This window comes from Lynx canadensis, chromosome C1 (genome assembly GCF_007474595.2).
Source record: "Lynx canadensis isolate LIC74 chromosome C1, mLynCan4.pri.v2, whole genome shotgun sequence".
NCBI classification, from domain to species: Eukaryota; Metazoa; Chordata; class Mammalia; order Carnivora; family Felidae; genus Lynx; species Lynx canadensis.
In genome coordinates this window covers 128,168,143-128,182,181 of record NC_044310.1, presented here as the reverse complement: position 1 = coordinate 128,182,181, position 14,039 = coordinate 128,168,143, and the positions used below count along the sequence as shown (strand labels likewise).

Here is a 14,039-nt window from a genome sequence, read left to right as displayed (position 1 = left end):
GAAAGTCTCTTTCTTGCTTTCTCTCATTCTCACTCAAAACATACATTTAATATATTTCTATCTTCTGTTTATAAAATTAATAACTTTACAGCTTGAGCCTGAGTACTCATGGATCCTACAACTTACTCAGGGATGATGAAATACAAAATGGAGGGCAAGTAGGGAATTAACACATACAGAGCAACTACTGCTGAGCCAGCCTCTTCATGTAGGATAAGAAAACCCTAGGAAGTAAATTGTCTTATAGACACTACATGTTATATTTATGTTACAGATGAACATATAGAGTTTCAGAAAGGTTTACTAAATTTTAGTTAAAATTAGCACACAGCTAAGGAGCAATGCCAGGGGTGCACCATACACATGTTAGATTCTTTCCACTACACATGAACAAATTAGAGAGAAGCTCAAGAGAGAATATAATTAAGTGCTAAACTGAATATAATCAAATATCAGTTCAAAAAGCATGTGGTCATCCAGCAGCAGAAGAGGATATTGTTGGCTCAAGTTAGAAATGAGCCCACTTCCCACAAAACCTGTCATTGTATATGTGGCCTTCTTTGGTTATCATTTGTAAGGCTTCTAAATAAAGTTATTATAAGCATATTTTAGGAATCAGCAAATTAAATTTAACTTGAAAATACCTCAAATGGCAAAGAATCTATCATTCCTAGAATACTTATTTGGGGATACTTTACTCCTTATCACTGAAAACATGCCATTCAGTAGATAGTCTATCTGAACTATCTCCATGTAGCAACTTAATTTTGAAGGAATTTTAAGAGATTAGCAGAATATTCAGTGATGATTTTTTCTATTAAGGAACACTTAAAAGTTGTTCATCTAAATCATGAGCAATCTATTTCATTTTGAGCATGAATTTAATATCTTCTTGATTTGTTACCATACAAAATCATTTGATGTTCTTATAAAACCTGGAGTTACTACCTGACATATTAAGATCCCAACATTTAGTTCCACCTTTAACTTTCAGGTTTGTTATAGTAAGACAAATTAAATAGTTTATAAATCTAACATCATGTTAGCTAATCCAATGAGTCAAAAGCCTCCTTAAACCACACTCTAATTTAGAATCATACTAAAATAGGATCAAAGCCAAGGAAGTGAAAAATAATTAATGTATTTTTTTACTTGTAGAAAATTATTTAATAAACTTAAAGTAACACCCTACCGAAATCAAAACTAATTTATTCTATTTCCTCATAGGAAGCATACTGAAAAATCTAAGAATAAACTCCTAATTAGAACGGGTACCTTGGTTTCTGAAAGGCAGCTTATTTACCTCTACAGGCAAATAAAAGTTATATTGTGATGCACTGTAAAATCTGCAGAGAATTCTAGAGATATGAGAAAGAAACCAGCCAGAACTTAACAGTTTGAAAAGAAGAGCATTCACATCCAAAGAAACACAGATTCTTTGCCACCATGGCTAACAATAAATCATTATGAATATCCATGTGAGCCACAGGATTTATTTATGGTAATGTAGCTTGACTACTGAGTGAGAGATTAATAGTGCTTTATAGCAGGTATTACATGCAAACGAAGAAGTTATGAGTAAGGGTGGATTTCAGATGTAAGGAACAGAACCTCATGCTTCAAATCTACATTTTAAAATTTTTGTTTGCTTTTACTTATTTGACTTTGTTTGGTATGTTAGTTTATTTTACAAGATGACCAATACAACACTGTGTATGATAGACTGTTGATAGAAATTACAGCCTGGACATTTTGGTAAGAATTCAAGTACACACGGACTACATATTTTGTTTGTCTGAAGTAAAACCTCTGGCCCAGATCATACTGAGGGTGAGTGCTTTCTCTCTTCTACAAGTTTCTAGTCTACATGAACATACAATTCTACTGTATTTATGAGCCTGGGGCTTCATTTTCCTTTTCTGTATTTCTACCTAATGTAAATCACTCTCTTCCCAAACCAACTCTGATGTGATAAGAGGATGGCTTTTGTGCTGGAAGCAGGCAGGTAGGTCTTACCATGCCTCTGCTTGCATTTCAGCCAACAACAGAGACAGTCTTGCTGAAACAGAAGTGAGGGGAGGAGTCACGTTCTGAATTCTCTCCCAAAGGGCTGAGCTTGGGCCTCCTGGAGAGGCCAGTCTCTGTGGGGAATAATCACTGCTCCATCTGAGAGGGAAACTTCCAAACCCAGTTCCTGTTACCTTTCTGCACACTGTCCCCTTCCCCTTTCAGATGGGTCCTGACTTGAGGAGGCTGGTCCACATGCTGCTGAAGTGGCTGAGGGCCTGACACAAATGGGGCCATCAGACTCTCTTTCTTGGTAACCTGAATAAAGAGCCAGAAGGGAAGTTTCTGTCCACGTTGGGTGCTTGACTTAAAAAAGTGTGGTAGAGTCAAGGCTGGGACAGCCATTCTGGGGCTCTGTATCTGCTAGTTATGACAGTGTAGAGATTCAGAGAAGGCTCATTAGAAGAGGCAGACAGTAGGTGCACACAGATTAGCAGAGACAGGAGGAAGCATGCTGGCCCTGAAGCTGCAGATAAGTGCCAGGTCTTGTTGGCATTTCTAGTTCCCATGACTTCCATGGAGAGTTTTTTTTTCCTTATTTTTGGCTATCTGTGAGATTTCTTGTTATAATTTTCCAACAAGTCGTTTTAACCAACTATAGCTTAAAAGCCTTTGATCCTTGAAAACCAAAACAGATAATTAGAACTATACACTAGATGCAAGTTACACATTTCTTAAATTGTCCATTGGCTAATGATTAAATTAAATGATCCTATAGTTCAGTTGTTCTCAAACTTTAATGTGTCTTAGAATTACTAAGGCAGTCTATTTAAAAATGTAGATTTGGGGGCACCTGAGTGGCTCAGTCAGTTAAGCGCCCAACTCTTGACTTCTGCTCAGGTAGTGATCTCATGGTTCATAGATTTGGGCCCAGTATTGGGCTCTGCGCTGACAGCACAGAGCCTGCTTGGGATTCTCTCTCTCTCTGTCTCTGTCTCTGTCTCTGTCTCTCTCTCTCTCCCCCTCTCCCTCTCTCCCTCTCTCCCCCTCCCCCTGCTGTATGCTCCCTCTCTCTCTCAAAATAAATAGATAAACATTTTTTAAAAATGCAGATTTTGAGGGCCCAGGCTTGACCTCAAAATCAGAATCTCTTAGGGTTTTAACAAGCATCTCCAGTCACTCTGAGCTGGAAGTGTATGGGCCACATTTTCAGAAACTATTCAAATTATTGTTTTACCCTTGGGCCAATCTGGGCCACTGCAAGACTGCACATGAACACAGTTTTGGGTTTCAACATTATGCCCTTGGGTTTTATTTAAAAAGAAAAAAAAAATGAAACCTTTTACTTCATTTCCTATGTACATAATGCCTCAGTTGGTGACCTCTGTTGGAATGGGAAGTTGCAGCAGGAAATGCCTTCTAAGAAATAGCGATTGAATAGGCTTTGGTTCCCAGGAGATACTCATATAACTTCATTAAAAATAATAATAAACAAACAGACTGATGGACATATGAATGAGTGAATTAGTAAATGAATGTGTAAACAATTATAAAGGATAAAGAATTCTTTTTAATCACGTTTGCCAGGAAACCAGAGATAAATCAGATTCTCTAAGTCCCCCATCTTCTTTTTTTTTAATTAATTTATTTTGAGGGAGAGAGAGAGAGAGAGAGAGGGAGAGGGAGAGAACAAACAGGGGAGGGACAGAGAGAGAGGAGGACAGAGGATCTGAAGCAGTCTCTGTGCTGACAGCAGAGAGCCCAATGCAGGGCTCGAACTCACGAACTGTGAGATCATGTCCTGAGCTGAATTCAGATGTTCAACGGACTGAGCTAACCAAGTGCCCCTAAGTCCCACATCTTGTATTGCCAACATCACTGTGCATGTTCTTGCAGTGAGCCATGGAAACATTTAGAAAAGAAATTTAGTTGTAAAGGCATATCAATTTCCTCTTAGCAGTTTGCTAGCTTTGCCTAAGTAGGTTGCTTCTAACTGGCATCCGTTTATTTTGTACGGATTTACTGAGTTCTGTTCCATCTTAAGTTTATTACTTAGGCACTTTTGGGAATGAAGGCAGAAAAAGGTTCTAGCCTTCAAAGATTTCACATCCCTTCAGAGGAACACAAAACACCTTTACGGATAGTTAGAATGCAAGCAAGTTAGACAGGGTTATGAGACCCATGAGGGAGGAGTGGTTGTTTCCAGCAGAAGGATCAGGACAAATTCTGTGGAGGAGGCAAGGATTTATACCTTGGTAAGATCTTGGCAAGCAACAGAGATAAGGAGAAAGATGTTCTAGACAGAGCGGAAATCTGATTTCCCTTACTACTTTCTCTCACAACAGTCTCATCTGCCCAGCACATACTACAATTCGTATTTAGATAATTGTGGGTTCAATGGCTCCATCTTCCTCCAGTAGACTGTACCCTCCACAATGGAAATAGATGGATCTGTGTCTGTTTCACTCACCACTCTACATATATGCATGCAGTACCTACCTAGCACAAGGGCTGCAACACGCTGATTATTCAGCACATGTTTATTGCTGAATGAGTGAGTAAGAGCCTAGGCTTCCATGTGGTTTTGCCCTCTATTAGCTTTGCAATCTTGGGTCCTATCCCTGGGCCTCTATTTTCTCATATGTAAAATGGAAAAATAACAGTTCTTTCCATATAGGGTTGAGATAAAAATTAAACAGGATGATGGATAGCAATAAATTATAATTTTTATTAATTTGACAGGAAGAGGCAGTGAGATGAAGCAAAAGCATGTGGATGTTTTGGCCTTTTAGTGATAAGAGCCAGACCTTGTCTAGCTTTTTTTGCCTACTACTGTATGGGCTCACCAGGCAAGGCAATGTAGCAAGTTTCATGTAAATTGGGTATCTTCACCTGCTCTTTGCTCCGTTTGGATCAGGTGACCAGGAGTGCTTCCCTTGACAATTCTGTTGCCTCCTCTCTGGAGCAGGACTAATGGAACAGCTGTTCCTTTTTCACCAAACTGTCAAGGAAACAGCATATGTGAAAGCAATGTGTGATAGTTCTGTAATGTGCCAAGCCTGTGTCACAGGTTTGAGAGTCCCAGGCTGCAAATTCTTGAATTGCTAATAAATAAGCAAAATGAGTGTGCCTATTGATATGAGAAATAACTTGTTCTGAGATAAAACAGGCAGGCGCTGGAGTCTGAGAAATCTGGATTCCACTCTGGCTCTGCCTCGGCCATGCACATTGGGTAACCGTGGACCCATTACTCCATATTTCTGAGCTGGGGTTCCTTACCTCTATAGTCATGTATGATTACACCTACCTCCTGTGGCCACTGTAGCAAGTGAAGGAAAATCCCAGCTGGTGATTGTGTGAACTCCAGGTCCCGGTAGCTGTACATCAACTCTGGTGCGGAAGAGCTTGAAGTTGGGGATAGGAGGAAGAGTGTGGACTAAGAACACTTTCCTAATATTTCCTCTCAAGGTGAGGGGTGGGTAGTGCCAGCTGCGTGCCAACCTCTGAGCAGCAGGTTGTCTATGGCACAGTGGTGTTCCTCCATGTTAGGAAATGGTCAAGGGGCTCTGATGAAATATTTCCCCCCCCCCTTTTTTTTTCTTATTTTAATGTTTATTTTTGAGAGAGAGAGAGAGAGAGAAAAAAAACATGAGCGGGGGAGGGGCAGAGAGAGGCAGAGAGGGAGAATCCAAGCAGGCCCTGCACTGTCAAGAGCCCGAAATGGGGCTCAAACTCACAAACCACAAGACCGTGACTTGAACCGAAATCAAGAGTTGGATGCTTAACCAACTGAGCCACCCAGGCACCCCGGAATGTTCTTAATTTATGTGGTAGCCAAACCTGATTTTTTTTTTTTGCGAAGTCAAATCCACTTCATACTGGGTTTTATAGAATCAGGCAGAAGGTGCCAAATTTTAAGGAAAAGCAAAACAAAACCAAACAAAAACAAACACGAGAGCAAAAAATTCCAAATCCTTAAGAGAATTTTATCCATTATTTTTCCCCCATGAATTGAGAGAAAGTGTCTTTTATGACTTTTACCAGCAGAACTCAGTTTGGCAGGAATATGAATGATTGAGAACTGTAATCTCCACAAGCCCAAATGTTTGTCACTCCTCCTACTACATTTTCAGGAATATTTATTGCGTACAAGGTCACTGTAGTGATCTGTATTGGTCTACATTGATCTACATCTACATCTATAGGCTTTAAATTATAGACCAAAGGGGGAAAGTCACCCCCCAGCGGAGCCTGTAAAAAACAAAAGAACCTATGCTCTGCATTTTGAGGCTGGAGCTTGGGACATGTATGTGAGATACACTCCTTATTTCATTTTAGTATTTCAAAAACACTTGGAAATAGACAACATGAAACATTTACATAGGTGGTAACTGAAATTTAGGTTAAGTCACTTTCTTAAAGAAAGTCAGTAGAGCATCATGATGCCTTCAACACCATTTTGGGGACTAGTGGCCAAAGCCTCCTCATTATTTGGGAGTAAATTAGTAATCCATCCACCACTTCTCAGGTAGACAAAAGTATTTCTCCTGTAGGGAGAAATGGAACGATGCGTGCTGGAAAGGTGTATGTGAAGGGAGAGGGTGGTGTTCATGTGCATCCGAGTGGGAGAAATTCTGGATTCCAGAACAGGTGATTTTTTTTACTTATCCGACATTCTAACTGACCAATATCTTTTCCCATAATTGGCGTGGATCTGTTAATGCTATGGCTTCATATTAATGGAAGCAAAATCTTTAGGAATTTTAACTAGTTGTGGGAAAGATGCAGAATTCATTTATTCATTCCTTCAACAACAATTACCGAATGTCCTTCCTATGCCAGATCTGGTGTTAAGCACTGCAAGTTCATTAATAAAATCGGAAGACAACTGCCCTCTAGATTTTATAACCTGTCCAAGAAAAGCACAGACATGAAACAAGCACCATCATACTCACACAGGATGTCTAGATGTTGCAGGACACCAACATAATAAAAGACAAGTTCCCTGTTCCTAAGGGACTTAGATATTAATAATACTAATAACAACAATAATAATAATACATTTCCATGTACTTGACATTCTTTAATGTGTCCTGTTCTCAGTTAATCCCTATAACCACTCTAGGAAGTAGCTGCAGATATTCTCTCATTTTGTAAAGGAGGAAATTAAAACACAGCAAGTTTAAAGGGAGTCTAAAGTGACGTATATGGCAAAGATGGGATTTGAGAGTCCATGCACTTAATTGCTACACTACACTACCTTGGTATTTAAAAAGAATTACTGCCTTTGAATCTAAAAAACCTCAAGACCTATCTCCAGGGGTTTGAACAGGAACAAAGGCTACCACCAGATGAAGTTTCCTACCAATTCCCGGCAGTGGTTTGCCTTTGGCCTTCCTGTTTCCACAACACTGCTCTCCAGCTTGCCCCTTAGAGATGAAAGTTAAAGGAGCTCCCTCAGGCTTTAATTATTGATACTGAAAAATAATTAATCATTAGCTCCATGGTTTCTAGGAATTTATAATAAGAGCTATTTATACATGTTATCTTCCAGTCTAACAGCTTTACCTCCTATGTATTTCCCTTCTATGGAAGCGGTGTACACATTTGGGAATTATTCCAAAATAATCCATGGGTGGGGTGGTGGAAAGGGGTACAATGGTAGCATGGGGAAAATGAGAGTGGCCATAATTTGGTGATTGTTTTCACCTGGTGATGCTAACACAAGCGCACATTCTATTGATCATTAATATTTTGCATTAACATTGTATTAATTTATGTACACATCTGAAATTTCATATAATTCAATGTTTAAAATATAAAATGCACCCATTTAAAGATAACCTAAGAGAAATCCTGGAAAATCAGTATTGATTTCTGACTTTAAAGGAAAAGCATGAAGTGTGATGGTTATAAGAGCAGTGACCAAGATTAATTCCCAACAACACCCAGACAAACAATTATCAATGATCTCCTAAAACAGGTTAAAATGTACGTGAAGGCATGTTGCAAAGTATAAAGCACTAAATGTTTCTCATCCCTGCCCACTAATTAAGAGTCACTTTAGGAGAGTTTTAATATTGCCAATGTCCCTTCAGCATGAAGAGATTCTGACTAACATGGGCTAGGATGAATCTCGGACATCAGTGCATTGGGGGAAAAAAAATTCCGCAGGGCTGAGAACCTCTACAATAAGAAACCTGTTGCCATCATTAAGCAAATAACGTTGGATACTTCAGGCAGTCGTTTGTATTATAGACTGAAGGAAGAATTAAAGAAAACAGCAAGAAAGTACCAAAGGATGATTCTTGATCATTTGGCTAATTTATTACTGGGGCTTAAAAATCAGAAAGGCCACAACAGTGCCACAGCTTGAAAAATATCTGATTTGCTTAGAAGAATGTGTGACAATCATTAATAATTTTAGGAGAGACTCAGGTGAGGAGAAGTATGAAGGCTGGAGTAGTGGCTGACTACTAGCTAGAGATCGTTCATGGCTTGAGAATACTTTGAAGTCATAAGGATTTAGCTCATGAACCCAGGCAAGACCAAATAAAAGCTGACACAATTCAGCCATTGCTAAGGCGCAAATTACTCCTGGTACACTCAGGCCCCTGAATCCACCTTGGCTCTCTGAGAGGTTTCAAATAGATTTGGTTTGAAGTTCATATCACCCAGTGATTCCCTGATCATATGGAAAGCTATTAAGTCATAATGTCTTAAAGTAGAACCCAAACGTAAATAAAAGTGTATTCTAGAGATCTCTAGGTGATTCCGCTGTGTAGCCAAATTTGGAGACCACGAATATAAACTATTCTTAACTTTGATGACCCAATATGAAATCACACCTGCAAAAGAAAAGCTCCTCTTTCTTCATTAGCCAAGGTCACCACTTGCTCTGGCCCATGTTTCTCCAGACTTCTCAGTTTAGATTAAACCACTTCTCCTCCCTCCACCCTACACAGTACCTCACCTGTGTCCCCACCTGCTGATCTGTTCCTAGGCTATGCTTTTCACTTTACAACTTTGACCATGTCACTGTCTTGCTCAAAAATTTCTAATGAACCCCACCCTGACCTGGAGCTTTGGAACCAAAATATAGTTATTACCTGGAAGCTTACATTAAGGTACAATTCTAGACTCCATCTAGGTCTACTCAATTAGAATCTGTATTTACTAAGATTCTCAGGGGATATGTATGAGCATTTAAGTTTGAGAAGTATTATTCAAGAGCACCATTATCCAAAGTATATTTTGAAGGACACTCTCAAGGACAGAGAATATCCTGCCTGGATTCAAAGTCACATCATTCTCTCTCTTTACAGGACATTTGTCCATTCAAAAAAATAGTTATTGACTGACAACTATGCCCCATACTGTGTTGGGTTTAGACGATCCATCAGTGAAGATGACAGAAATGGTCCTGGCATTCATGGACTTCTAGCAAGGTCAATATTGACATGGAAAGATAAGGGTGTCATAAAGGGGGATGTGCAGGATGCCATGGGATGATCTACTTAATGATGTGAACTGGGGACAGCCTAACACATTTGGGAGATCTAGGACATGAGAATAGCATTCCTGGGGGAAAGCTGCTAATGCAGGTCCCTGTGGATGCACAGGGTCAAAACAGGAGGGGCATCTGAATACAGTGTCGGCTTCACACATAACAGGCGCAAAGGCTCAGGGCAACTAAGGAAATGCTTGCCCAATGCTTACTCCATGCAACAATAAGAAAACTGTTGCCATCATTAAGCAAATAATGTTGGACACTTCAGGCAATCCTGAAGCATGACCCAATCATGCTCTAGGTGATTTCCACATATGTAGGCGTGACTATTAACCCTGTTTTTCAATGGAGGAAACTGAAGCACAGAGAGATGAAGCAATGTGTTCCCATCACAGAGCAAACTTTGAAACTCAGTCTTGCCTATCTGGCTCCCGCATCGGTGTTCTTAGCCATCGCACTCTACAACTGTTTAGCTGGGAAGAGCACGATGCATTTAAGAAGCTGAACATAGGCCATTATGTCAGGAGTTCAAGCGGTGATTGTTTATGGATCTATTGTTTTTGTTTGTTTGTTTGTTTGTTTTTTATCATCAGAAGTAGAGTCATTACCATTTAGGAGCAGCTTCTTACAACTCACATTTTTGAGAACTGTCCCGTAGTTAATGAATCAGAATTTCTAGCTCTGGAGCTGAAAATAGGCATTTTGGAATGCTTCCAGGTGATTCAGAGACAATAAAGTCTGAGAACCGCAGGTTTAGAGGTACAATTCCCTTTAATATTATCCTCCCTCACATAGTCCCTCCTAATTAAGCCATGGTTATTTAATAATATATTGGTCCCAAGGTATAAACTAAACATGAGGGTAAACAGGATTGGAGTGGAAAGTTGGAATAAATCTGAAAATTGAATCTTTGCTCCTCTAGGTCCCCTGACTGCCAGGCTGTGAAAAGAATTATCTAGGCTTGAAAAAGTGGAGGCAGAAAAAGGACCACAGAGGCTTAGAACTATTTTCATTACAATGCCAACCATTTAAATAACTAATTGAATTTCCGGAAATTGAAGTAAATTTAAAATTGCTGGAAGAGCAATTATTTCACATGCTCTATGATGCCTCCATCCTTAGCCAGTGCTAGAAGATTCTCAGGCAGCAGAGAATCTTCTTGATTGCAGAATACATGCAAGAGCAGTCTCTGAAATATTCTCTGGCCACTAGAGTGCACTGGCTCAACAAAACGAATATGTCTCCCTCCCTGTCAGGGGACCTTGACAGCTCCAACACCAATATCTGGCTGCCAGTGGGGTCTTCTTTTTAATTCAGTCTTTCCTTTCCTATAATCACTTAACAGAGGAATTATGCTAATCTCTCATGAGGAAGAAACTAAAAGAAACAGCTGAATCTCAATAAAACTCCTTCATCATATATTATTTTATTTTCTTGCATTTTTCCAATACCTTTCTCTCTTTTTTTTTTTTTCCTTTGGACATTTTTTCAAGTACATTACCATTAAAGTGCCAAAAGTCAGCCTCCTGGATGCTGCCTTTCAAATGGTTCAGAGAGATCATAGCTTTTCTGTCCCACTCTGTCTGGAAATGGCATTCTCCTGGTTTCTCTACAAACCCTGTTCATTCAATTCCCTTACTTTGTATCCCCATTCAGGAGAATTAGTTTGCAAAAGTTCCTGGAAGAACCTGTTGTTTCCATCCCTTAAAAGATCATAAAATTATTCCACTGTATTTCTCAAAGCTCTTTCATATTCAAAATATTTATTTGTAATTCTACCCATAAGAAAGGTCACTGGATACAACTATATCAATTTCATGACAAAATATCATTAAGAAGATGAAATGGCACAGTTATGAAAACCTTATGCAGGTTCCCCACTGCTGCGCTATAAGACACTGATAATAGTAATCTTCATTAGCTGTCACTATCCCTTTGCCAGTCACTAAGAGTGGGTTTGAAGTATCTGGCAGACCTATGTCTGTGTTGGTCATTCTTTCACATCACTCCCATGACGACTTGCGAGTCAAAGAACATTTGCGAGTCAAAGAACAATTCCAGGGATGTTCAGGGATGGAATTTCCCAAGGAAAGGTATGAATGCTCTCAACTTTTGTGTCAGGTTCTCCCCTTCCAGAACTGCATACAGTACTTCCTTGTCCCTTCTTCCAGAAGGCTAATATAGCATTGTCTTGTTTGAGAAGACACGACTATCGAGAGAAGGCTAAGATATGTGCGTGAAACCCAATTTACTCTGGGCACCAGGGTTACGATTCTATGCATCCTTCCTTTTCTTGGATTTGCCTTTTCTTACTGGGGCAATGGTAAGATCCAGAGGACCAAGGCTAGGGTATAAGACTATGGGTATAAGAACCAAATTATTAATTCTATGTCTTCTGTAGAAATGGAGTTTTTGGACTAGAAGTACTGGTATCGACACATGGACTAGCTCATCAGGGGAATGCAATGTTCTGGGAGTAAAGACCTGTTCCATGACAGAGGGTCATTCTACCAAAGAGCTCCTGTGTGTTTTTTTAGGATTTTGGTATTAAGTATCCTGGATCACTGCCATCCAAATACACGCAAGTGTATGAAAGTATCAATATTTATAGTAAAGAAACACAAATCTTATATTGCCAATTTTTGTACCTATTCAAAACTTTTCATGTATCTGCTCTTGTTCTTCCACAGACTTACATTTATCAGTGATGTAAGCACAGTGCTTAAGGCCCTATAGTCTAATAAAGATGCCTACAGTCAGACCCCAGCACACAAGAGCCACAAAGAAACTGCCATGGTGTTGAGGCTTTATAAGGAATGATATTTGAATGGCTGTTCAAAACACCACAACAAGGTTAAGAGAGGATAAGCATTTCTGCAAAGCGCTACAGTGAAATTTTTGGCACACAGTAACTGAATAGGTTTGCCCTGCCACGTTCTGGTGGATCTGGAAATCCAAGACTTCATTTATAAATTTTACCAACCTTGTTTCACAGGGGGACATGCAAATGGAAAAGAAAGATGCTCCCATTCTACAATCTCTCATTTATTTAGCAGTGGGGAAGACAATTCAGGTGGTCGGGAAGGAAAGCACTAAGAAACAGAATGCACCGACCTGGTTGGCATGACCTTGGGCAGGGCGTCCACTCACTGAAAGCTGTCACAGTACAGTCTTTTTTGCACGGGAGAAGACAAGGACGCACTGTTTCTGGCCGAGTGGAATCTGGACATCTGTCAATGTGAAGAGACAACATCAGTGCCTCCTGGAAAGAGTAAGTTGTTTAGTTCTATGCTAAACAATAGAACTATAGGATTTCAGAACAGAAAACACTGAGGTTCTGTTTTTATTTTTATAGACAAGGAAGAGAGAGACAAGGAGTTGAGGCTATTTTCCCAAGGTCTCCCAGCCAGAGGCAGAGCCAAAGCAGACTTCAGCTCTCTTGACCTGGAGACCAAAACACTTTTTCACTAGTCCAAGAAAACAGCAATACCAGAAACCAATGAAAGACAAATGCCAAGAAAGTGTCTCACCATCAGCATCAACTCAAGTGACACTTGATTTCTTTTCAGAATGAACACATCTGATAAATTTTTTTGGAAAGCATTTTATTCAGGGTAATATATCAAATCTGTGATATTCTACAAAAGGAACAGGAAAATACAGGGCAATATATGAACACAGTGGGAAACAAAAGTCATTGAAAACCACTTACATTTGCTTTACATTTTGAAAATAAAAAGAATTTTAGAATATTTAAACAGTAGGTAGGTATCTCTTTTGAACATGTGGAGTGATGAGATGGAGTAAACAAAATGTGACAGAAGGCAAAGGCCAAATAAACTAACTAGCATTAACAAGAGAACACTTCAATTCCATCATTTTGCTGAGAATGAATGCTCATACTTGGGACGAAAATGTTACAGTCAACTAATTCAAAGTCATTTAGAAGAACTAAAGTCTCAGAAGATGGCAATCAAGTTTTTGTTTTCTGGCCTGCTTACTTGTTTTGTGAATACAGAGGGCTAAAAACCACATTTATTATCTTCTAAAATAGTGATATGCTGAGAAGAAAAACAGGAAAGAACTTAGCAACATTTTTTGCATTTTAAATTCTGTTTCTCATAAGTTCCTCATAAAGCACATTGGGGCGCCTGGGTGGCGCAGTCGGTTAAGCGTCCGACTTCAGCCAGGTCACGATCTCGCGGTCCGTGAGTTCGAGCCCCGCGTCAGGCTCTGGGCGATGGCTCAGAGCCTGGAGCCTGTTTCCGATTCTGTGTCTCCCTCTCTCTCTGCCCCTCCCCCGTTCATACTCTGTCTCTCTCTGTCCCAAAAATAAATAAACGTTGAAAAAAAAAAAATTAAAAAAAAAAAAAATAAAGCACATAAATGCAGTGTGCGTAAAGCTTAATAGCATGAGATAGCCAGTGCTGAGTTTCCTAATAACAACAGTGAGAGGCATTATAACCTTCATTTTCAAATGATAAATTGAGGCACCGAAATAATCAGTAATGGACCCAAAGCT

At 39.6% G+C, this 14,039-nt stretch overlaps 1 protein-coding gene across 1 annotated transcript in view; it reads right to left on the bottom strand.

Annotated features, from left to right (window-relative positions):
* Nucleotides 1-14,039, bottom strand: part of THSD7B (thrombospondin type 1 domain containing 7B) — a 744,220-nt gene that overhangs the window by 368,166 nt on the left and 362,015 nt on the right. The window contains 1 exon segment of the mRNA XM_030327713.1: nt 12,632-12,747. Within this exon segment, the coding sequence (XP_030183573.1) occupies nt 12,632-12,747 (116 nt within the window).